Genomic DNA, 21754 nt, shown 5'->3' with positions numbered 1-21754 from the left:
GCGCCCGGAAGTACTGGCGCCACTGCTCATAGTAGGGGTGGCTGCGGGCGAGGTCCATGCTGGCGTCGGACTCGCTATCCAGCGTGAGTTCCGAGTCTTCTGCCGAGCCCTCGGATATCGACCCTGGCGAGAAGCTGCGGGTCGGCTGGCGGGCCGGAACCGTGCCGGCCGGGTCCGTGATGCGGCGCGGGAGTTCGGCGTACATGCTGTGGCGGTATGTCTGCGAGGCCTGGAGGGGGCGGGCGGCGGAGACTCCGCGAGCCGGGTGCTCGTGCCGGTTCTCGAGGTGCTGTGTGTTTTGGAAGCTTTGTGTGTTTTGGAAGCTTTGTGTGCTTTGGGAGTGCTGTGTGTTTTGATGGAGCGTGTTTTGGCGGGCTGCGTCTGGAGTGGCAGGATGGGGCCGCCTGTTTGGAAGGCTGTGGAGAGCCTCGGCAGCGTGTTTGGGTGTGCTGCTTGAACCAGCTGGGGCACCCGGGTCTTTTGGAACGGCCAGTTCGGCTGGGCTGCCGAGAGCTGCCGGGCCGCTGCAATCTCCTTCAGCCACTGGAGTTTTCAGGCTCGTGGCGGTATCTGGATATCCAATTTCTCGGGCATTATCTGGGTATCCAATTTCTCGGGCATTATCTGGACTTCCCATTCCTCTGGCTGTAGTTGCCTGCGTCGAGTCTGCACCCGGGCCTCCCTCCCCAGGAGTGGCCTGGACACGTGAGCTCCTCAAATCAGCGGCATGCTCCTCTCCACACAAAATCTGCGCCGGGGCCCCCCGGAAATCTCGTTGCGGGTTTTCTCCATCCGCCGGGTCTCTGTATGCCTGCAGCTGTGCCTGGTGCCGTGCACCAGGGGACCTCGCCAAATACACCTGGTTTTCCTGCGTGACCGGGCCCACACTTGCCGGCAGATCCGCTTTTCCGTGAGAATAGCTGGAATGGCCATTTATCGGATAGACGGGTGCCATGTTCTGGGCCAGCGCACCCTGCCCATGCAGCAGCGCCGCCGTGCTCGGGCCGTGCATACGCCCGTCGTATTTCTGCTGCTGGCCGCTTCTGTGCTGCTGGCCGGAAAAGACCGGCATGCTGTGCCGCTGAGCGGCCGTGGCGCCGGCTTTTGGGATCGCTTTGCCTTTGGATACCGGCTCTGCGTTCCGGCCTGCCGAGCTTTGTGACGAGACAGACGAGAACGATGCATGCAGAAACTCACTGGCTGTCAGAGACACGGAATCGGACGCCTTGGTGTGCGAAGGAGACGGCGCCTGAAACGATCGACGACGGTCATGATCGTGATGTCTCAATTTGGCGATGAGGCCCATGGCGAGCAGATGGGAAAGAGTGTCTCAAAAGGAGGTCTGGTCTCAGGAGGGCGCTGGCTTTCCTAAAATACAGACTCGGTTCTATATTTGTCTCCAGGCACAGATAACTGGATGACGTAGACAGAAACTTCTCTGGCAACCCGTGGCCTCATTGGTTTTCGGAGGTGCAGAAAGGCACGGGCCGTGGCTTTTTTTGCGACTATGACGTTTTTGCCGCATTCGGTGCAACCGTCAACAGCTCGGGCGTCCCGCCGACGCGCGCTCCGCCCGTATGCCGAACGCGCCTCTTCGGATCATGGGTAAACGGGGCTGCTCGCTTTGCCGAGCCTGTAAAGTAGGCTATAAATAACGTAGCGTACTCAAGGCGTTTCAACCCCTCTGGGCCAGAGGCACACGTGCTGTATATATTGGCTTATCCGCTCGGGATGGAGCCCCCGTCTGGATTAAAAGCCAAATCGTGCCACCCCTGTACTTTTGGGCTGCTCAAGATTTTGGCCGGGCCTCTTTACTGCATTGGTGCTGCTGTCTGGGCGATGGCATTGTGAGTGCCCAACTGCTGGGAATCAGTGAGGATATCGGATGTCTTTTTTCGGAGACTCTTTGACTTCCTGGCAGCTAGCTATGCGGGTTTGAAATAGACGATGGATCGTTGTATTTCCATTCCAAACACGAACTGAAGCAGTCTCCGTGTGGAAGGCAATGATTGGGAGATTGATTCAAAAAGTCCCCGGTCTTCCAATCGCGGCATGTCCACCATCAACCCCCGAGTGGTGACAATATTCTTTGTCTACAAGAGCGGTGCACTCTTTGTGTGAACTCCCCAGCATAGTCAGTGCCATGAAGCCTATCCTCGACTGCTTTGCAATTATCGCTCACGGCAGATTTCTAGATTTTTTATTCATATCGGTACAAGTAGCATTCTTTCAATTCCAATGAGGGTAGGGGCTGGAACATCGAATTTTCATCAGCCGCTGTAGACCCTGGAGCTGTATTGCAGCGACTCTCTAATTCTGTCCTGCCTCGTAGTTCGATCGGCAATAATCAGTTCTGTTTCAAATGAATCCTTCGGGTGATTCGAGAACTGAGGCTAAAGCCTACAGAAATATCTTGTCTTCAAATCCAATGCTGTTAGCCACAGGTGAGGAAGGTCCTTCAATTCTGGAAGCGTTTATTTCTGCAGAACGGTTTGCGCGCCAAACCTTCGATGCATGGATAGAGTGAAATATGCCAAGATCTAGTCCCAGCCCCCAGACCAGGATACCACCGGTGGCACGTTTTTTGGGCTAGCTCTAGAGAATGGCTCTGAAATATTACCGTTTTGTTTCTAGCAATTGTGTGGGCCCCAAAAGCGAGTAAAAATTACTATGGAGGATGACGTCAAATTTTGAAAGGCTTCGCGAAGGCGGCGGTGACATATCGCCGAGGAGAACCGAAGAGGTGATAGAATACCCCAGACTTCATCCTATCTCAAGAAACAGCCTGGACACTTTAAATGACATATTTCTTGCTGCGGCATTGTGTCTGAATTTGACAATATGAAGAAACTGAAAATTTGTACTTGCTGAATTTTGCACCACCTGGGTAGTGCTTGTTGTAATAGGTGTACAATCCTGTTTCGATTGCTTGATCTATCTAACATTCTATTGTCCAAGATACTTTTGTTTCGCGCCCGACAGAGTTACCTTCGAAATTATCAATGATCGGATTGCGTGCTGTGGCTATGATTACTAATGACGGGGCTGCCATAAATACCCCCGCCCTCGCTGCGCACTCGGCTGGGCCGGCACAAGTACCGTCACTCAACAGTTCATAGCAACCGAAGCCGGAAATCTAAAATATCTAGAATGTACCACGTTTCCGCCGCTGCTTTCACCGAAACAAACCCCGACCTTTCCAAGGCCTTGTTCAATGCCACTTCGACGATCGACGCAGCAAAACTAGCAGAAAATGAGGTATTAATTGCTGCGTTGGGAGTGCCTGTAAACCCCTCGGACCGGCTCCAGGTGGCCGGCTCATATAAAACACCAATCAATTTCCAGCACTTGGGCCAGGACAGCACCGAGAAGAAGGTTGCTGTTGGTGGCAACGAAGGCTGTTTCTGCGTTGTGGCCGTCGGGCAAGATGTGTCCTCGTACAAAGTCGGGGACTGGGTTATCTTGAAACTCACCAGTTTCGGCACATGGAGATCACACGCCATCGTGCCCCTCACGCCGGACAACCCTGACCCACTCATCGTGGTGCTGAGCGATGGGGAAAATAACATTTCCATGGACGAGGCATCGACCATCTCCACCAACCCCTGCACAGCGTACCAGCTTTTCCACAACTACGTCTCCGACTGGCAAGAAAATGACTGGATCGTCATGAACGCGGGCAACTCCTTCGTGAATAAGTACTTGTATCAGCTCGCCAAACACCACGGAGTAAAAACATTGGGGATTGTGCGCAGGAAGCCAGACTTCGCCGAGGTTGCGAAGGAATTGCGTGGGCTCGGAGCCACTGAAATCGTGGCCGAGGACAAGTTTCTTGCGGAAGACTTCGTGTCGGCCACTCTTCCGAAGCTTGTGGGGGAAACCGCCCGCGTCAGGCTTGCACTCGATTCCGTTGCAGGCCCCACAACACCCAACTTGGTGGCAGCGCTCTCCAATGACCAGACGTTTGTAAATTACGGTGGCATGTCCGGAGGCATGGTGCAGTACTCGCCCGGTGTGCAGTTGGCAAAGAACATCACGCTCAAGAGCTACTGGTTGACGCGGAACACGCGCCAGAACCCGCAGCTGAAGGTGGACACGATCCGGAGCTTGTTGCCTCTTTACAAGTCGGGGGTATTCCAGCCGGTGAAATTCACCCACATTCCGTGGGACGGCACGGGCAGTCTTAGGGACGCGTTTGTCCAGGCCATTGACGAGTCGCACCTAGGCAAGCGTGTGGTGACGTTTCCAGGGAACGTTGTATAAGTAGGGATTTCTTGGGAAGGGTGGTATGTGGGAACAAGAATTCTGTCTACCACCCTCAATTTACGCTTCTAGACCCAAGTAAGTTCATAGCAAGGACTTTGTGGACACCTATGGGTCCTCAGCGGACGTGATTGTAGGATCTGTATCAGTTGTGGAGAGGCATATCAATGAGGAAGTGCGGCTCAGATGAAGTGATGCAGGAGTCAACTGTAAGTCACATGACCAGCCTTGAGGTCTAACAGCCTGAAACATCCTGAAAGTCTCGTCTCATCTAGAAATATGTCTTGGGATATCGTGATGTGATGTTAAGGAAACAGTCGCAGAGCTCACCGGCCTGTCGTGACTCGGGCCGGAGGCCTGCCGCAGTCGCTTAGTGCTGGAAATCAAGCCAGTTGTAGTTGGCCAAGCCCGTCGCGGCCTCATCGATCAAGATCTCGTCCGTGGCCTCCATGCCCCGCGAGTCGAAGCCATGCCCCGCAAAGCCGCTGCCCAGCTTGTCTAGGGCCAAGTGGTCCAGTTGGAAGAGGTTCATGTTGAGCAAGCGGTCGATCTCGTCCGCACCGTTGTCGGCCGCGTCCGGCGCATTGCTCCCCCACGCGGCGGGCAGCATGGCCATCAGCTCCGCAGAGCCAAAGAAGTCGCCAGGCTTGAGACGCGCCACGGCCTGGGTGGACACGCCTGCGGACACGTGCTGCGACGGGTTGGTGAAGTGTGGCACGTCGCCCATCTGCGAGAAGAGGCCCGTGTTCCGTGAGGAAATGGCACCGTCCACGGAGCCCTGGAAAAGCGGGTTCGGCGGGGCGGGGCGGGGCCCGCGGGCGTCCGGCGGCGGCGCAAACGCAGCGTTGGCTGGGCGCAACGTGCCGTGCAACTTGTAGAACAAGCCGCAGGCGTTGCAGAGCGTGTCGCCAGCCGCGGTCTTGCGCCAGAGCGGCGTTGTGCGGGTGTGGCAGTTGGAACACGCGAGCAGCCGCGCCTGGCGCCGGTCCAGCGGCACCTTGTCGCTGACGTAGTGGCCCGAGGAGTCGGCGGCGGCCAGGCTCTGGTCGCGCGGACGCACGGGGTGGTAGTCGTTTTTGATGGTGGACTCGAGCGAGTCGATGTACGAGCTAAGAAACGAGCTGGCCGGCGGGTCGGGCGGCGGCGGCGGCCACTGGGAGTCCAGGAACAGCGGATCGGCAGGCGCCATGGCCGGGCTGGGCGTGGTTGTCGCGCCGAGCTGGAAGCTGGCGCTGCGCGCGGGCGGGCCGCGTGCCTGGGCGGCGTACTCGTCCTGGGAGATTCTTCTGATATGCGCCACGTAGTCGAAGTCGTCAGGGGCTTTTGAGGCGGCCGTGGGGTCGGGGCGGCCGGGCGGAGCGGGGGCCCGGGCGGGCTTCAGCAGCCTGCCACGCGCCTGTTTGAGCGCCTTGTTGTTCTGAATGCGCCACGCGAGGTTGGACACGCGTTCACTGTGGGGCAAGTACCGCTTGTTGTGGTACATGCGGATGATCTTAAGCGAGGAGTCGTCTGCGTCCTGCGCGAGCTCGCGGACAGCCAGGCGCGCGGGCGTGCTGCTGTGATTCTTGGCGGCCATGGGGCAGTGTGTTTGTGGCCGGCCGGGATGTGGGTGGGTATTGCCGGGTTTGGCCGGGTTTGGCCGGGGGTGGGTGGGTGTGGGTGAGAAGGGGTGGGCGGCTAATGTAAGGGCTGTTTCTGGGGCCGGGCAGATGGCGAGGAACGGACAGACAGCGATGGGCCGGGAAGACTGGAGCAGGGCCGCAAGGCAGGCCGGGGGTCACGTGCACGGCGGTTTGCTGAAGGGCCACAGAAAAGGCCGGGTGTGGGAGAATGGACAAGTGGCGAGGAAAAGAAGGAGGTAGCTGGCGGGGTTCACATGGCTGTCAGGCGCCAGGGCCAGGGCGAGGGCTCGTATGTTGCAGCGGTGCCGGAGCGCAGGTCGCAGCGCAGCAGGTGCGGGGACCGGGTGCAGGACCCGTTGTGACTGGTGCACGGGTGTCCTGTGTGTGTGCCAACGGCTGCGTCAGCGGGCCGCGGCAGCGCACAAGATGACTAAGAGACTAAAAGATAGGGCAGCGCCGTAGAGCCTTGGTGCCTTGGTGGCCTTGGGAAGTTTTTGAAATTGGGATGGCCTTGAATTTTTCAATTGATGCTGGCGTTTTGGTTGACGTTTGGGTTTGCAATGTTCGGTTGACTTTCGATTTGTAGTGTGTGGTTGGCTCGTGTAAATATCATTTATTTGGTGGAAGGTATTGTGTGCTTGGTTGTTCATGGTAAATGGGTGTTTTACGTTTGATTGCCGTCTCTTTCCTGGAAAATCGATAATTGATTGTGCTTGGTTGTGACACTTAAATAGACGTTTTTTTCTGTTTAATTGTGGATTCTTTTTTCATCAACTGGTTTGTTTTACTCCGTCAGCTGGTGTCTGTTTTTATTTAATTGACCTTCTTTTTTTGTTTATTAAGAATGAGTTTTCAGTTCCGTTGTCTTGTTTTGCTGTGGCGGAATTCGCGTATATTTTTGTCTAATTATCCTTTCTTTTCTGCTCAGTCGTTGCTCATTTTCTGTTTGTGTTTTACCGTTGATTGCCAGGTCTTTCTGCTCGTCTGTCATTTTTCTCCTGGCTGGATGCCATCTGCTTGCTCCCCGTTTCCATTGATTTTCTGTCTGACTTCTGTCGTCATGACCGCCTCTGCCCCACGCAGCTTCGCGGGGTGCTTGGCCTATGCGCCAGGGCCATGCGACCGGGCCGCACCGATATACTAGGAGCCCCGCAATAAACTCTGAGCCCTTTTCAACAACCAGCAGCCGAAGAAAACAATCACAGAATAGAAAAAAAGGATTGGGAGCAAAAAACCAGGCACACAAAATGCAAGCCTATAAAGAGCAAACCAGAAAAACGAACAGAAAAGGCGCTGCTTCCAGGCGGCCGCAACTAGACACGTTGCGCTGGCCGCTCGCTGTTTTGGCCCGGTGGTCTCAGCTACACTGACGGAGCCGCGCGGAATCCAAGCCCAGCTCCCGCCAACGCCCCAGGCCAGTGTTCCCAACACCGGCCATAATAGGAAGCGGGCACATTTTCATCCAAAGCATGCCGCCAAAAAGAGCAGCGTGCCGAAATAATAAAAAAAATATCCAGCGCCGGGCACAGCCAGCCGTTCGGCACAAATCCCAGCGTCCGTCTCAGGGCAGGCTGCAACTTGTGGGAAATAATGCCTGTTGCCGTCCACCAAGGGTCCGAGCCACCAGCTTCTGGAGACCCCGGCCGGCTTCCCCTCGCGGCCCGAGACAGAGGGCGGTCAGAATGCAGCTGGGGCCGCGCGGGGCCAGCGGCCGATCGCCGTGCGCGGGCTGCCAAAAAACGAGGCCCCGGAACGGCCCCAAAACGGCCCCGCATTGTGCGCCCCGCGCTTGCGGCTGCAATCGAAAAGAGAGACCCAGTGACGATTGGAGAGGATGGCAACAGGATTGGGATTCCGGGGCCAGCTTCGAGACGGACGTAATAATTGTGGTCCGCTTATCTCGTGTCTCCTCGCCCCATTTTTGTTTTCCTTTCTTGCCTGTACTTTCTTGCCTTTTCTATATTTGCTTGGCCTGTTTTTCCCTGTCCTTTGGCCTGTCCTTTTGCCTGTCTTATTTTCGCCTTTTTTGCCTGTCCTTTTTTCCTGCCCCGGCACGCGAAGCAAATGGCGACGCGCACTGAGAATACCCAGGCCGGGGAAAGCTGATTATCGAGCCTGCCATCTGTCACCAATTGTTCTTGGGAGTTTTTTTTTTTCAATGTCAAAGACACGTTTGAATAAAGCGTTGTCCTTTGCTTGTACTCTACGCTCGTTTATGCTCGCTCACTGACGTGTTTACTGACCAAACACTGTTTTCAGCCCTGGAGGCGGCGACTAATAATAAGAGCCAACCCGAAAAAAGACCCTACGGTGCCGGGTTCCAGGGCCGGCCCTAGCCCATACCGGATATGGCACGTGTGTGCAGGAACCAGCCGGTCCGGGGCCTAGCAGGCGAGGCGCGGCGTGCGCGATGCTTCGGTTCCATCTTCCATCTTTAAATGCCCATCTTCTCTACGAGCACCCAATAATGGCGGACAAAATACGCGAAAACCACCAGTACTTGCGCCAGAAAGAAATCTACGCGGGCATCGGAAACGCTGATACTTCCCGCGAGGAGTTTCTCACCAATATCCACAGAGATACGCTTGCGTCCTTAGCCATGCACGAGAACTTGCTCATGTACAACTCGGTGGCCACCAACACACACCCTCTTCTTTTGAGGCAAGAGCTCATCAAGAAAATGGTGCAGCCGTTGCAAAAGCCGGATGACCGCGAGACCTGATGAGAACCGAGGATCGAAGCAAAGGCTTAGAATATCGGAAATGCGAGGGCTTCAAAAAGGAAGTACTCAGAAATACAAGGCCTTATAAAAGGAAGTCCTTAAAAGAGCAAGAGCTTAGAACAGCACGGTCTAAGAACAGCACGGTCTAAGAACAGCACGGTCTAAGAAAAGCAAGAACCTAAAAAAGCAAGAACCTAGAAAAGCAAGCGCTCAGAAAAGCAAGAACCTGGAAAAGCAAGCGCTCAGAAAAGCAAGGACTGGTCAGAAAACCAACAGCTAAATCGAAATGCAGCGACACGGCGGGTATGAAAAATCCGACTCGAAATGCAATAATTGATTTGGAATGGCAGTGGCAATATTGCATGGCTAAGCCCGCGACAGCCCGAAACGCGTTCTCTAACACCTTCCAAAAGCAGCCCGAAACAATGAGCTTGAGCTCACAGAGCACGCGGGGCAGATTTAATGAAGGCCTTTAGAATTTACTCGTTTCGGCGTCAGAAACTCCCGCTTTCCCTCGCGGCATGGTATACCGAAAAAGTGTCACATGACATCGGCATGGGATGGCTGACATCAACCCAGACAGTTGCTGCTCCAAGGTTCAAGCCTTCTGGAAGCAGGGAAAATCAGTTGCTAGAAAGCTGGTGGCCCGTACTCATTTTACTTTCGAAAATACTTATCGTTCCTCGACTATACACCTGGCGCGTTCAATTGCATACTTCAAGCATTAGATCTTGACAGCGTCGCTACACCAGACACTGCGCTGATACATGATTTCATCTACACAGCGAAAACATAGCTCGTGGGTCGTTCCATGGACAGACTAATACGTCCATGCCTCAGCTGCCTCGTGGCCGTGATATGTTTAACTGTAGTATTATCCCTCTATCCACTATTACTAGCGCGTTTTCAAAACATGTCGTTTTCGTACGGGCAGTTCAAGCTGTCGTGTCCATCACGCTCACACAATCCGCACCAATCGTCGCGGCCCTGACTGGGATCAAGCTCAATTGCGGGTTTGTATATCGGCAACGATCCGTTGGACGCCTGTAAACTCAACGCATCCGTTGACTCGCTAGTGTATGGCTTGGCATTCGACTCATCGGTTTCCGGCCCTGCTGCCTTCAGCTCGAAGCTGGCCAATTTCTCCTGGAGAGCGTGTAATTCTATTTCAATCTGGGAGTTTTTCGCTTGCGACTGTTTGAATTCCTCCTGCAAATCGGCCATTTCCTGCTTGTGCAAAGACTCAACCATCTCTAGGGAGTTTTGGAGCTCCGTCAACTCGCTTTCCTCGTAAGAGGGCCGGTTGTCAAGATCATGCGTTAGCTTTTTAATCGTCTCTTCGGATGCGCTTTGCTGTTCCTTCAATACCGCGATCTTTTCCATATATTCCTCGTCTTTTGTAGCTGGCGGAGAAACACACTCAGCATTATTTGCCTTCTCTGCCTCGAGAGACTCAATTTTCTGCTGTAGCGCATGCATTTCTGCTGCATTTTTTACAGCTGTATCACGCAACTTTGCGAGTTCGAGCTCATTTGCTCTCGCTGAATCAGAGCCTTCAATAGACTTTGTGTTAGCAGCCTCGAGGCTTTGTTCGAGCGCCGCAATTTTTTCTTGATACTGTGCAACATCCTTTTCCCAATCACCAAGCGACATGTCGACCACTTTGTCCAGAAGAATCTCAACCTCTTGCAGAGTGAGCTCTTCCAACTTGATCTCGAGCTCAGCCACCTCAGCACTCTTGGCGCGTGACTTGGCTTGGGCATCTTGCAACACAATTTCCATGGAAGTAACATCCTGAGTGAGCATATCCACTTTCTTCTTCAACAGCTCAACTACCTCATTATCGCCATCTTGGCCGGCACTGGATGTGCTTGTCGGTGCGACGGACTTTTCGTATTGGATCCTAAGCTCTGTATTTTCTTTGTGAAGAAGCTCGATCTGCCGCTCAACGTCGGTTAGCTTGGAACGGAGATGATCGTTTTCTGCACGAAGCGCAGTCAATTCGGCAACGGACTCCGTTTCGATTTTGCCGGAAGAATGCCTACTGGCAGATGCAAGCGCCTGAATCTCCTCTTTTAAATCGCTGATTTGCATTTCGTACAAGTTCTCGGCCTCCTGCTGCGAGCTGAGCATCAAATCGAGGCTCAGGCGCCACTCCTCGCGTGCCCGATCGTAGTCGTTCTTCTGTTTCTTCAACTTTCTGTCTTTTTCTTCAAGGTTGCGCTCGTAGTCTTCGAGCACCGGATGTAGTTGGTCGACAGTGGCCTGTAACTCGAGCAAAATGGCCTCCTTGCGGTCACTCTCGCGTGATTTCGCGTCAAGCTTGGCCCGGAGCTCGGCCGCTTCGGCACTCACACCGGGTGCTTGGAATGAACGAGACAGAGACGCAGGCCGGTCGCCCATGGGCGAGTCCAAGACTAATTTGGACATCGACGGGCTCCTGCGCAGGTCTCTGCTGAACGAGTTCACGCGCAGGAAAGACCTGCTGGATTCCAGAAGACTCAGGTGACCATTGAATACACGTGGGCTCGGACTGCTGCGGCGGGGCGGGGTGGGCGTGCAAACGGACGCCCGTTTCAGGCTCAGAGGCCGCGATTTCAAGCGGTCTGCGGCCGGCAACGATGGGTTCGCCGCCCGGAGCCGGTCCCACGGCATGAACAACCCGGTCATCGGTTCCGACACGTCAAAATACTGTACACCGTCGACTTCGCCGCTGTTTTTGCCACGGACCGAGGCCAGAGGGCCCAGCAATTCGATGCCTCCGAACATACCGGTCTTGCCGCGGATCGAACCCACATATTTCAACACACCAGTGACTCGCTGGGAGCCGGGAACGACCACGGATGAGCCTAAAAAATCTGGCATTAGGTGTTGCTTGTGGTGTTTTCCAGAAGTACCAGGTGCTCTGCGGAGCCCGGTGCCCAAGGCCCGAGTACACGGGTCGCGGGCTGTGTGCAGCACCACCCTTCCCCAACCCAAACACGCGGCCTCATTTAATCGGCACGGAATTCGCAGGTTTGGTTTTCTCAGCTCAGATTTCCGCCAGAGTCCACGGCCTAACTTTGCGCAAGGCTTATCTTGCGTGGTGTCAGCGCCTTGGCAAACTTGGCGCAGATTGCAAATTTGTCCACGGACGCGGTTTTAGATCCGAGCAATAATGGGGACCATCCGGCTGCACCGCTCACAGGTGCTTTCTCCTCGCATACTTTGTAGACTTCATTCTCAAGCTCCTCGATCTGGCGTACGACCTCGCGGGTCTTGACAGACAATTCACGTACAACCTTTTCCAATTTGGCGGCGCGGGCCACACGGCCCTGGCCCCGATCGAGGCGCACGCCAAACGGGAGAAGTTGGTGGGCAACTTGTTCTTGTAGCAGCTCCACACGGGCCAATGTCTTTCTCAACTGGTTGCGCAGCATCTCGGCTCGCGCGTCGAGGGGCCGCTCCATGCTCTTGGATGTTTCGAGCGAGTGCTTGTACAAGGCCAACTGCGTCACGACCTTCTCGACTTGCTCCTTCTTTTCCTCGGCTACGGACACTCGTTCCAAAAGTTGTGTGAGTTTGGAGTCTTGGTGTCTCAAAGACAACAAGATATCGTCCACCATTGCTCGCGGTTTGGCCACGATCTGGAGTAAGTCGTCGAGATCCCCCAAAGCCCATTGTGTGTGATCGGCCACGTCATCTTCTGCCAAACTCTTTCTGTGCACCGCCGAAGCATCAACGAGAGCCTTTGCTTTTTCTGTGTTTAGCGCAAGAACGTCCATATTCGCTTGTGCGGCCTGCACGAGTTCCGTGAATTTCCGTGCAACTTCGTCACCCATTGTAGCCGGCTGCTCGGTGAGACCACCGAGTCTAAGAAACTCAATGTTTCTGACCACCTCGGCAATGTCTTCTCCCGCGTACAAAGGTTCGTCCTTTATATTGTGCGAGGACGTGTTGTCCGGAATCTGTGTTTTGAGAGGTATGTTTTCGCCAGTGTTCTTGACGTCTGCGGATGACTCGTCTAGGCCCTTCCAATGCTTCTCTGTGTTGCCCTTCTCCGCGCCAAAAGGCGATTTCATTTCAGGACTCTCCGTGCCAGAAATGATGTTCTCTGCCGATGAAATTGATTCAGCGGATGCCTTTTTGGAAATTGAAGCGGGAGGAACGGAAGACGACTTGAACTGGCCAAGACCCGTGGACAGCGAGGGTTTGTTCAAGTCCATCTTGGAGAACGAAGTCTTTTCAAAAAACTGGCCTTCGTCCGCGGAAGACGAGTCGCCCGAGGCCTCGAAAGAGTCCGAGTCAGACTCTGAGGGTGACTCAGAGTCGCTGTCGATATTGTTCTGACTCGCTGTAAATGCAGAGACACGCGGCACAGCGCCAGATGGGAGGGTCATTTTTTCAGGCGCAGTGTGTCCAAACGAAGATGCCTTGTTGTCAGGATTGGCACCAAACGGACCGCCGTTTGGCATTGATGGACCCTGCGACCGCGACTCTTTGGGCGCGCTCAATGCCGCCAACGGGGAAGAAAAGACGGATTGTGAATTGTCACTAGTAGACACAGGCTTCGAGGCATCCAGAGCCCCTAAGAAGGAAGACTTTTCCTTTCCGACCAAGTCAGCGAAAGGAGAAGCAGTGCTGTCAGTCTTGCCCAAGCCAGCAAAAGGAGAAGCTGTGCTGTCGGTCTTGCCCAAGCCAGCAAAAGGAGAAGCGGAACTCTCCTTCTTTGTCAAGCTAGCAAGAGGAGAAGCGCTGTTTCCTTGAAACGACGCACCGAATTTTGACTTAGTACCGAAGCCCGAGAACGTCGAGGTGGAACTGGAGGGAACGCTCGGAGCTTGACTTTCAGCTTTCAGCGCGCCGAGACTGGCCTGGCCAAAAGCAGCACCGGAGCCGAAGGCCGGGCCCACTTGGGCGGAGGAGCCGAAGCGGGCGCCCCCCATGGGCGAAGCGCCAAAACCAGAGCTTCCAAAAGACGGCTTCGCGGAGCTCGAAGGCTTGGAGCCGAAGTCAGCGGAGCCAAACATGGGCGGTTTGGCGCTTGGCGCCCCGCCAAAACCCGTGCCCCCAAACGCCGCAGCCGAGCCCGGGGCATTGGAGCCGAAATCACTCGAGCCGAACATGGGCGGCTTGCCGGGTTTGGGCTCGCCGAAACTGGTGCTGCCAAAGCCCAGGGCAGCGGGCGTGGGCAGCATGAGGGAGGGGCCGGCTGGTTTCAGAACGTCCGGCGTGGCCAAGGAAGAAAGTTCTGCACCCAAGGACTCGGCGAACTTGTTCAGTGTGATGGGAGTGGGGGCCGCGGGCCCGGGCTGGGCAGCAGCCACCGGCGCGACGGCCGGGAGTCTCGAGACGGCGCGTGCTAGGTCGAGCGAGCCGCCACGCACGGCGGAAACGTGGAACACGTCCCACGCCAAGAGGCAGCCCGTGTTGTTCAAGCACAACAAGCGGGGCAACACGCCCACGGCCTGCTCGATCAACGGCGACGGGTTTCTGACGGTGCGGTGCGTGCCCGACAAGTCGAGCGCGAGCCCGACGGGGAGCGTGTCTTCGTCGGACGCCTCGTCCATGGGCAACTCGGCGCGGTCGGTGTCGTTCAGCAGCACGGTTCTCGTGTGCGGGCCCACCTCGAGCGTGGCGATCTCGGGATTGAGGCCGTTGGCGATGAACGCGTACACCGTTTCCTTGAGCCAGTCGTGGACGGCCGCCACGTACATGCACGGGGCGCGGGCCACGGCGCCGTAGGCCGGGGGCAAGAAAAACGACCGGGCCGTGAGCGAGCCGCCTGTACGCGAGACGAGCATGTGCACCTCGTCGTCGTCGCCGTCGCCGTCAACCCCGGCCTGGGCGAAAACGTACCAGTTGTCTTCGTCGATGGTGGCCACAGAGAGAAGCGTGGCGCCGTCCAAAGTATGGCAGGCGACTTGCAGGCCCTGGGTGTCGAGCAACCTGAACGTGGCACCGGCCAAGACGGCCACGCCCGTGCCGGCGTGCGTCCAGGCAAAGGCCAGGACGCCCGGGACGTCCGTTTCCATGGCGCCGCAGACAATGCGGAGCGTTTGCGTGTCGTCCAAAACGCCGTAGGTGGCCGGGTCCACGGGCGAGGGCTCGAGGGCGCACACGTCCGAGTGCGTGCCGATGGGCACAAAGGCGGCCGAGCCGGCGGCTAGAATGGCGTCCACGTTTGCCTTCTGTGGCACGCCGGCCGCCACCGCGTACAAGTAGTCGTTGGTGCAGTCGAATCTGAGGCTGGAGACGCTGGCGAGCGGGGACACGGCAAAACCGGCGCGGATTTGCAGCGCGTCGGAGTCCAAGTCCGCGAGGCGGCCGATGCCCACCGACAGCCCGTTGGAGGCCGCGTAGAGGTGTTTTTGGCGGCCCACATGCAAGAGCTGGAGCGGGCGAGAGGAGCCGGGCGGCTGGTCGAAGGCCACGGGGCGGTCGAAGAGCCGCACGCCCAGGCGCGGCGTCAGCAAGCGGAAGCCCAAGTCGTCGGAAAAGTGTTCGTCCACCTCGTCACGTGGCATGCTGGCAGTGTGGGTGGATTGGCGTGAGCTGGGGGGAGGAGTAAGTCGATGCGAGGGGGCCGGGCCGGGTGTTTCTGGCCGGATGCTGGTGTCTGCTGGAGCGCGCGAAGGGCCCAGGAAAAAAGGTCTGGTGGAAGAGTGACGGGGCGCGGAAGGCCAGAAAAGGACGGGGCCAGAAAGGGACGGGCGCGGAAGGAACGGGGCGCGGAAGTGACGGGGCCAGAAAAGGACGGGGCGCGGAAGGGACGGGGCGCGGAAGGGACGGGGCCAGAAAAGGACGGGGCCAGAAAAGGACGGGGCCAGAAAAGGACGGGGCCGGGCTGGACGCGGCTTGGCGGGCTCGGGGCTTTTTTTGGGGCAACCGAGGGGTTTGTGCGGCGGGTAGAAAATGCTCTGTTTGCGCCAGGCACGCCCAAACCCTGGAAGTTCAAACAATTTGAGCTCGGGTGACAAAAGGTATAGGGGCTCTGAAATGCGTAATCTGAAGCATCTGCTGCAATTCTGGAAGCATTGCAAGAATAAATACTAGTTTTTGAGTAAGTAGCCATTATGTGGTGGCGTAAGTGGCCATTAGGTGGTGGAGTAGTAGGCCCATTTGTTTAGGGTATCTGTGCCCTTTGTATGAATAGATGAGTTTGGTTCTAGTGACTTCCACATTCCGAGTACTTAGCCCATTCATTGGAGCACTTGCTCATTCATTAGAGTACCCGCCTATTCATTAGAGTACTTGCCCATTCATTGGAGTAATACGCCCGTTGACTTGAGAAACAGGCCCATGTTGCCTTGCAGCCTGAAACCCTGTGCCGCCCGCTGGCTGTGGTGCGCTCGCCTGGCGCTGGCCCTGAGAGCAGGGCGCGAAAAGCGACGCGCCGCACCAGCCAAAAAGAATAGGAGCTGGGGCCACTGCCGTTGTGGGCCCGAGCCTTGGAATTAGGGCTTGACAATTCGAACTTGCCGAAGTGATGGCCAGGGCCGGAGTCCGCAAATAGCCTGCTGTGCTTGGAAATACCCAGAAGCCCGGGAGAAAAAGAACACGAGACATTTGTAAAGAAATTGCTCCCAGACATGAGCATTGTCGCTGGGTGCAAATCAGTGGGAGCGGGGCGAGTAAACAGGCCCAGCACAGGGCCTGCAACACCACAGGGCCCAGGCAAACACAGATCCGGAAACTGGAGACCGGGCCGAAAGGCCAAAAAACGGCCAAACAGAAAACGACAAGACAAGCCACAGAAAAAAATTGAAAGATGTGCAAAATCAGGAATTTCAAAGCGAGAAGATAAAAGAACATGAAGACCTAGGAGCAACGGGGTCTGAAGCAACGGGATCCAAAGAAAGGAGATTGAAGGGGATCAGAACACGAGAATTTAAAACAAGGGGACTTGAAACCCGAGACAAGGGGACTCAAAGCATGAGACAAGGTGACTCAAAACACGAGAATGAAAAATAAGAGAATTCAAAACTAGGGGAGTCAAAATTAGGGGAGTCAAAATTGAGGGGACTCAAAATAAAAAGACTCGAAACAAGTGGTCTCATGAAGGGAATTTGAAACAAGGGGACAAAGCTCGGAGTTGAATTGATTCCAAATAAAGAGGATTTATTACAAGATGATTGAAACAAGGGAGTTGCAGAATTGCGAGGATTCAGAACTGAGAGGATTCAGATCAAAGGCATTCAAACAAGGGTCAAGAGCAAACTCTTTCAATTTCAGGAACAGGGCTCAAAGGTTCTAGAGGAAAGTTTATTCAACACAAGCTAGACCCAGAACCAAGAAGCCTCCAAACCAGAAAGATCCTAAAGCAAGAAAATCTCCGATCAAAAGGACTCGTAATTCTAAGATGCAAGATCCAGTAAGAATGTTCAGAATCAAGAAGATTTAGAAGCAAACACCCTTCGAACCAAAAACATCCAAAGTCAGGAAAACTTCAGATTGAAGGGACTGAAAATCAGAAATATGCAAAATGCATCAAAAATAATCAAAACCAAGAAGGTCTGAAACAATCCAAATTTCAATTCCAAGATAACTCAGAAACAGAAAGATCTAAACCCAAAAAGATCAAAGATTGAAAAGACTCGGCTCCAAGTTAAAGCAAGATCAGAAGCAAGAATGTACAAACTCTAGAGGATTTGAAATCAAGAAAACCTCAGATTAAAGGACTCGGAGTTAATACGATGCATGATTCACGAGCGAGAATGGACTAACTCAAGAAGATCTAAAACAAACAAAATCCGGAACCAAGAAATCCCAGAACCGAAAATGTTTAAACGGAGAAGTTTCAAACCAAATTAGATCCAAAACAAAAATCCAAAGCCAACCGGAACCAAGATTCAACACCAAGATAGCTCAGAACCAACAATATCCGAGATTATAAATATGATGCATGATCTTAAAGCAAGAATGTTAAAATCAAAAGATCCAAAACTAACAAGATCCGAAACCAAAAAGCCTCCAAACCTAATATGAGCTCTTGCTCAAAAAATCAAACCCAAAAGAATTCTGAGCCGAAAACGTTCAAACTCGAGAAGGTTCAAAACAGATCCAAAACCAAATAGACCCCAAGAACAAAAGCTCAGAACCAAAATTTTAGAATCAGCGGGCTCGACTCCAAGATGACCCAAGATCCAAAAGCAAGAATAAACAAAATCTAGAAGATCCGAAATCAAGAAAGCCTCAGATTAAATAATGCCTGATTCACGAGCTGGAACGTACTGAATCAAGAAGATCCAAAGAGAAAAATAGTCAATTCCAAGAGAACTCAAATCAAAAATGTACAAACTCAAAAAGTTTCAAAACAGGTGTGACCCAAACCAAAGATGTACAACCAACCAGATCAAAGATTCAATACCAAGAGAACTCAAAACAAAGAAGATCCGAAACCAAACAGCCTCATAACCTAAAAAGAGCCCTGGCCCAAAAGAGCTCAAACCCAAAGAACTCTCAATATTTAAACTCGAGAACGTTCAAAAAAATAAGATCCCGAACCAACTCGACCCAAAACAAATCAGAGCCAAGACCAAGAAAGCTCAGACAAGAACTCCGATTGAAAGGACTCGGCTCCAAGATGAACACGAACCAAAACCAAAACCCTCACAACCACAAAATCAAAAAGCAAAGCGACCAGAAACGAAAAGGACTCATAACCAGGAACGTCCCAAAACATCAAAATCTTCCCCGGGCACACTGCAGTTTTTTCGCAGCCGGCCCCACGCCGCCCCGCGAGCCAACCGTCGCGTGCGCCTGTGTGCAGGCCCGCCGCCCCGGCCCGTCAGGTGTTTTTCCTGGGTTTCGTCTGTCCAGGTCTAACCAGAAACAAGCCATTTATCAAGAAAAAAAAAACATTCTGTCTCATGAAACCCCAGCAATTCTCCAAAGCCCCCACCAGCATCCCCTCGATTCTTTCCAAAACCTCAGGAACCTACCCGACACCGCCAGCCCCGGGCGGAAGATCTGTGCTCGCTTCCCCACGCAATATACCCAGAGGCCCGCCCAGTGCAGGCGCCGGAAAATCGCTGCGTCTGGCGCCCCGCATCTCCATCGCGAATGGGCCCTCTGCCTTCTTCATTTTTTCTTTTCTCCCCCACTGAGCCATGTATGGATTTCCTGGCTCCCGCGGAAACAGCAGCAACGGCGTGCTGGCGCCCGCCAACTTCAGGGACTCGGCCAGAAACGCCATTTTCCTGCAGTTGCCCGTGCTGGCGGCGCAGTCCTCGGCCTCGTCCGTGCGCTCGGCTCCCCTGCAATTTCGACACCTCCAGAACTCGCTGAAACTGCGCCACTCGCTGGCCCTGAGCGTGTTTTCCTGCAGCAGGCGGTCCGTGCGCCTGGCGCCGTCGCTCTACTCGTCGTCCACGGCCACCATTCCCGAGGACTGCGAGCCCACCACCACCACGGTGGAGCAGCTCATCAACGACATTCTCCTCCACGAAAACTTCTGCAAAGAGAAGCTCATGGAGCGCAAGGCGCTGCTGCATACCGGCGGCCCTGCCTCGCCACAGCCTGCCGCGTTGCCGGTGGCCGACGACGAGTACGAGGAAATCAAGATCTCGTTGGGCAGCGACCTCAACTACCAGAACGTGCCGGAATCGTTGGTGGACTGGAACCTCAACGTGACGCGCTGCAAGCTCATGGTCACCGCCATGCCGCTCGTGTCGTCGTCGCCGGACCTCGTGTACTCGGACCACCTGTTGCCGCAGCTTGTCGGGGACTTGGCGCAGATCTGCCACGTGGTTCTACTACAGCCCTACATCACGGACAAGGAGCTCATCCACACGTTGTACAGCTCCAACTTATACGTGGAACACAACTTGGACGCGTCGTTCAGGAAGTCCGTGGCGGAGATCTCGGTCAAGCAGTCCAGGCTCCTCCAGATCAACCAGCAGCGCAAGCACCTCCCGTCGCCTCCCATCACGCCGTCCGAGCAGACGTTCTTGGGCTTCAAGTACAAGGAGATTGCCATCCGCAACTACTTGGTCAATCTTGCGGCGGCGGCCACCACTGCCTACGAGTACAAGTTGCAGAGCGACGCCGTGAAAAGAGACCTCAAACGGCTGGCCGACGGCGAGCGCAAGAAGCTCACCAAAGAGGAGAAAAAGGCCCTCTGGGACAGTGTGCGGATGGACGTCTTTAAGCGGGCCGGCTTGGAAGAGTAGCCGCGGCTTGCACTGACTGGGTGCTGCTGGCATCAGTGCCTTGCCCTGCCTTGGGGACTCAGCCTTTGGCTGGCCCGGGCTACCCTTCCTCGGCAACCGGCGCCGCTATCGTGTGCGTAGCGTATCCCGCTTTTATATTGCGGAGATTTACATTTTAGACTGGTGATGTCGTATAGTACTGGGTATTCATATTATGTACTACTAAGGTACTAAGGTATCTTCTTGAATAGGGAACATATTCCATATCATATATTGCTGAGGTCTGTGTCGGGCATTGCTAGGTCCATGACATTGTTGTTGTGTCCCATGTCGTATATTAAGTAAGCATCGGTATCATGCCCATCTGAGTATCCATCTCGTGGATTCCTGGGATGCCGGAATACCTGATATGGTCTCTTACTGAAGAAACTACGGCTTTCTATATCTATCAATTTGGGATCTCATGTTGCAAATTACTGTTCTCCATAACGTTATTGTGTATTTTTGAAGTATCCCACATCATACATCACTGAGGTACCCCATGTCGTATATCGCTGGGGTATGCTGTATCGCACGCTACTGAGCTCACTCGCGTCACTGAGGTGCCCCAGACCCTAAAGTATCTCCATCTGCATATTGAAAATCTGATATCGGACACCACGGAAGTCCTCACATCGTGTAGTACTGGAGTATACCGCCATCGTACCATACTGAACTCGTGGCTGCAAAGCAACACGAAAGTTCCCGGGCTAGTAGCCTCTTCTCTTCGACTTGAGCTTGTTGTAGTGGCTCTTGCCTCCGCTCTTGTTGACTTTCTGGATCTCCGTGTACTTGCGCTTGAAGTACTCTGTCGTGGTGCTGTCGTTCAAGATCTCTGCGGCTAGTGTTTTTCCCCTGTTCTTTCTGGAGATCCGTGCAGAGTAGAACTCGGTGTTGCCCTCGATTATCGTTCCCGTTTGAAAAAACTTGGGAACCTGCCATTTCTCCTTCTTGTAGTGTCTCTTAGGGTCCAAGGCACTTCTGTTCTTCAAAATCAACAAGTCTCTCTTGATTTCGGGAGTGATCTCCGGCTTTTTCATGTTGAACCAGTCGTCGCCAGAGTCGGTTTTCTCCTCCTTCTTCACCTTCCTGGCTCTCGTGACAGGATCGTCGATTTTCACGGCAAACGACCGCAGGGGCTTCTGATCAACTGCCTTTTGCATGGACGCCTCTAGCCCAGACTCGATCTTTGGAAGCTGCTCGATTTGGCGTTGGATCTTGTCGAACTCACTCATCTCGTCGTCGACTACCGGCTTGGTTTCCTGCGCAAGCGCCTGGAAAAGCTGATCTAGCGAAGTCTCGGCCAAGTCCGGGACCATAGTGTCGGTATTTGCGGTGGAGCTCAGCGCAACGCTTTCCGGCGACGCCTTGGCTGAATTTTGCGTGGTACGGGCCATTATGAGTGATGTGGACGGGAAGTCGTGAGGCCTTTAGGTTGAGATGCCATGTCGAGTTCGTGCTTGATGGATGCTGCGATGCCGCGACCCCAGTGCACACTCGCTTTCAGTATCAGATTTCTCAATTCAAGTATGTACGGTACTTCGGATCCTTAGGATACTACTATTCTCTAAAAACCCTTAAGGAAGAAAGGAAAGGGAAAAAACTTTCCCTGTACGGAAGTTTTTTCCTCTTGCCACGTGAGGGATGCCTACATGGCGGATACCACGTGACACTCCCCGGAATGATGTAATTAGGGGCTTCACTATTCATCATTCGTCTCAGTTGATCTCGCCATGACTTTTTTAGGGCTTGGATATCGCGATCACTCTGATCGCATACCTCTTGTCGAACCCCAAATATGGGTGGTGTCTCCCGAAAGGCACGTACAGTAATGGTTTAGTGAACGTGTCGGCGATGTTATCTTCGGTCCCGACCGTCTTCACTGTGATGTCTCCTTTTTGTACTCTATCTTGGACATGTTTCTCCTTTATGTCCACCGTCTTGCTGTTGCTGGGGTTGCTTCCTGTTCCATTGAC

At 54.3% G+C, this 21754-nt stretch overlaps 10 protein-coding genes across 10 annotated transcripts; 5 read left to right on the top strand and 5 right to left on the bottom strand.

The window, feature by feature from the left end:
• The first annotated feature begins 561 nt into the window (after nt 1-561).
• On the top strand, nt 562-1585 carry METBIDRAFT_32347 (uncharacterized protein). The gene has a single exon (XM_018856034.1). The coding sequence runs from the start codon at nt 980-982 to the stop codon at nt 1160-1162; it is 183 nt and encodes a 60-aa protein (XP_018710857.1). The 5' UTR covers nt 562-979; the 3' UTR covers nt 1163-1585.
• A 1565-nt stretch (nt 1586-3150) lies between these two features.
• MRF1 (Mrf1p) lies at nt 3151-4263 on the top strand (the record flags this gene model as incomplete). Its single annotated transcript, XM_018854216.1, has 1 exon — nt 3151-4263. One exon carries the CDS (start codon nt 3151-3153, stop codon nt 4261-4263), a length of 1113 nt encoding a protein of 370 aa, XP_018710856.1.
• Nucleotides 4264-4633: 370 nt separating this feature from the next.
• Nucleotides 4634-5839, bottom strand: METBIDRAFT_12358 (uncharacterized protein; the record flags this gene model as incomplete). Its single annotated transcript, XM_018854215.1, has 1 exon — nt 4634-5839. The coding sequence occupies one exon, from the start codon at nt 5837-5839 to the stop codon at nt 4634-4636; it is 1206 nt and encodes a 401-aa protein (XP_018710855.1).
• Nucleotides 5840-5927: 88 nt separating this feature from the next.
• METBIDRAFT_32344 (uncharacterized protein) lies at nt 5928-6607 on the bottom strand. The gene has a single exon (XM_018856033.1). The coding sequence runs from the start codon at nt 6533-6535 to the stop codon at nt 6287-6289; it is 249 nt and encodes an 82-aa protein (XP_018710854.1). The 5' UTR covers nt 6536-6607; the 3' UTR covers nt 5928-6286.
• Nucleotides 6608-6632: 25 nt separating this feature from the next.
• METBIDRAFT_196403 (uncharacterized protein) lies at nt 6633-7192 on the top strand. The gene has a single exon (XM_018854876.1). The coding sequence runs from the start codon at nt 6730-6732 to the stop codon at nt 7027-7029; it is 300 nt and encodes a 99-aa protein (XP_018710853.1). The 5' UTR covers nt 6633-6729; the 3' UTR covers nt 7030-7192.
• A 1160-nt stretch (nt 7193-8352) lies between these two features.
• On the top strand, nt 8353-8607 carry METBIDRAFT_43009 (U2 snRNP complex subunit YSF3; the record flags this gene model as incomplete). The annotated part of the gene is made up of 1 exon (XM_018857608.1): nt 8353-8607. The coding sequence occupies one exon, from the start codon at nt 8353-8355 to the stop codon at nt 8605-8607; it is 255 nt and encodes an 84-aa protein (XP_018710852.1).
• A 906-nt stretch (nt 8608-9513) lies between these two features.
• METBIDRAFT_43750 (uncharacterized protein) lies at nt 9514-11472 on the bottom strand (the record flags this gene model as incomplete). The annotated part of the gene is made up of 3 exons (XM_018857692.1): nt 9514-9860; nt 10653-10970; nt 11130-11472. 3 exons carry the CDS (start codon nt 11470-11472, stop codon nt 9514-9516), a joined length of 1008 nt encoding a protein of 335 aa, XP_018710851.1.
• Nucleotides 11473-11627: 155 nt separating this feature from the next.
• On the bottom strand, nt 11628-15774 carry NUP159 (FG-nucleoporin). Its single transcript, XM_018856032.1, has 2 exons — nt 15476-15774; nt 11628-15443 (listed from the first exon to the last, which is right to left on the bottom strand). Exons 1-2 carry the CDS (start codon nt 15659-15661, stop codon nt 11664-11666), a joined length of 3966 nt encoding a protein of 1321 aa, XP_018710850.1. The 5' UTR covers nt 15662-15774; the 3' UTR covers nt 11628-11663.
• A 2924-nt stretch (nt 15775-18698) lies between these two features.
• Nucleotides 18699-19760, top strand: STD1 (Std1p; the record flags this gene model as incomplete). Its single annotated transcript, XM_018858933.1, has 1 exon — nt 18699-19760. The coding sequence occupies one exon, from the start codon at nt 18699-18701 to the stop codon at nt 19758-19760; it is 1062 nt and encodes a 353-aa protein (XP_018710849.1).
• A 728-nt stretch (nt 19761-20488) lies between these two features.
• METBIDRAFT_78745 (uncharacterized protein) lies at nt 20489-21097 on the bottom strand (the record flags this gene model as incomplete). The annotated part of the gene is made up of 1 exon (XM_018858932.1): nt 20489-21097. One exon carries the CDS (start codon nt 21095-21097, stop codon nt 20489-20491), a length of 609 nt encoding a protein of 202 aa, XP_018710848.1.
• Between the last annotated feature and the right edge of the window lie 657 nt (nt 21098-21754).

The sequence above is a fragment of the Metschnikowia bicuspidata genome, assembly GCF_001664035.1.
Source record: "Metschnikowia bicuspidata var. bicuspidata NRRL YB-4993 chromosome Unknown METBIscaffold_4, whole genome shotgun sequence".
In the NCBI taxonomy this organism is placed as follows: domain Eukaryota; kingdom Fungi; phylum Ascomycota; class Pichiomycetes; order Serinales; family Metschnikowiaceae; genus Metschnikowia; species Metschnikowia bicuspidata.
Note: the sequence above shows the minus strand (reverse complement) of the source record. Positions and strands in the feature narration are given on the sequence as shown.

Bases quoted from the DNA above. Each gene is read 5' to 3' on its own strand.
- METBIDRAFT_196403 (XM_018854876.1), top strand. From the start codon at position 6,730: ATGAGTTTTCAGTTCCGTTGTCTTGTTTTGCTGTGGCGGAATTCGCGT.
- METBIDRAFT_32347 (XM_018856034.1), top strand. From the start codon at position 980: ATGCAGCAGCGCCGCCGTGCTCGGGCCGTGCATACGCCCGTCGTATTT.
- NUP159 (XM_018856032.1), bottom strand. From the start codon at position 15,661: ATGGCTACTTACTCAAAAACTAGTATTTATTCTTGCAATGCTTCCAGA. The intron at 15,444-15,475 runs GTTGCCCCAAAA...GAGCCCGCCAAG, and splicing joins CCCGCCGCACAAACCCCTCG to CCGCGTCCAGCCCGGCCCCG.
- METBIDRAFT_32344 (XM_018856033.1), bottom strand. From the start codon at position 6,535: ATGAACAACCAAGCACACAATACCTTCCACCAAATAAATGATATTTAC.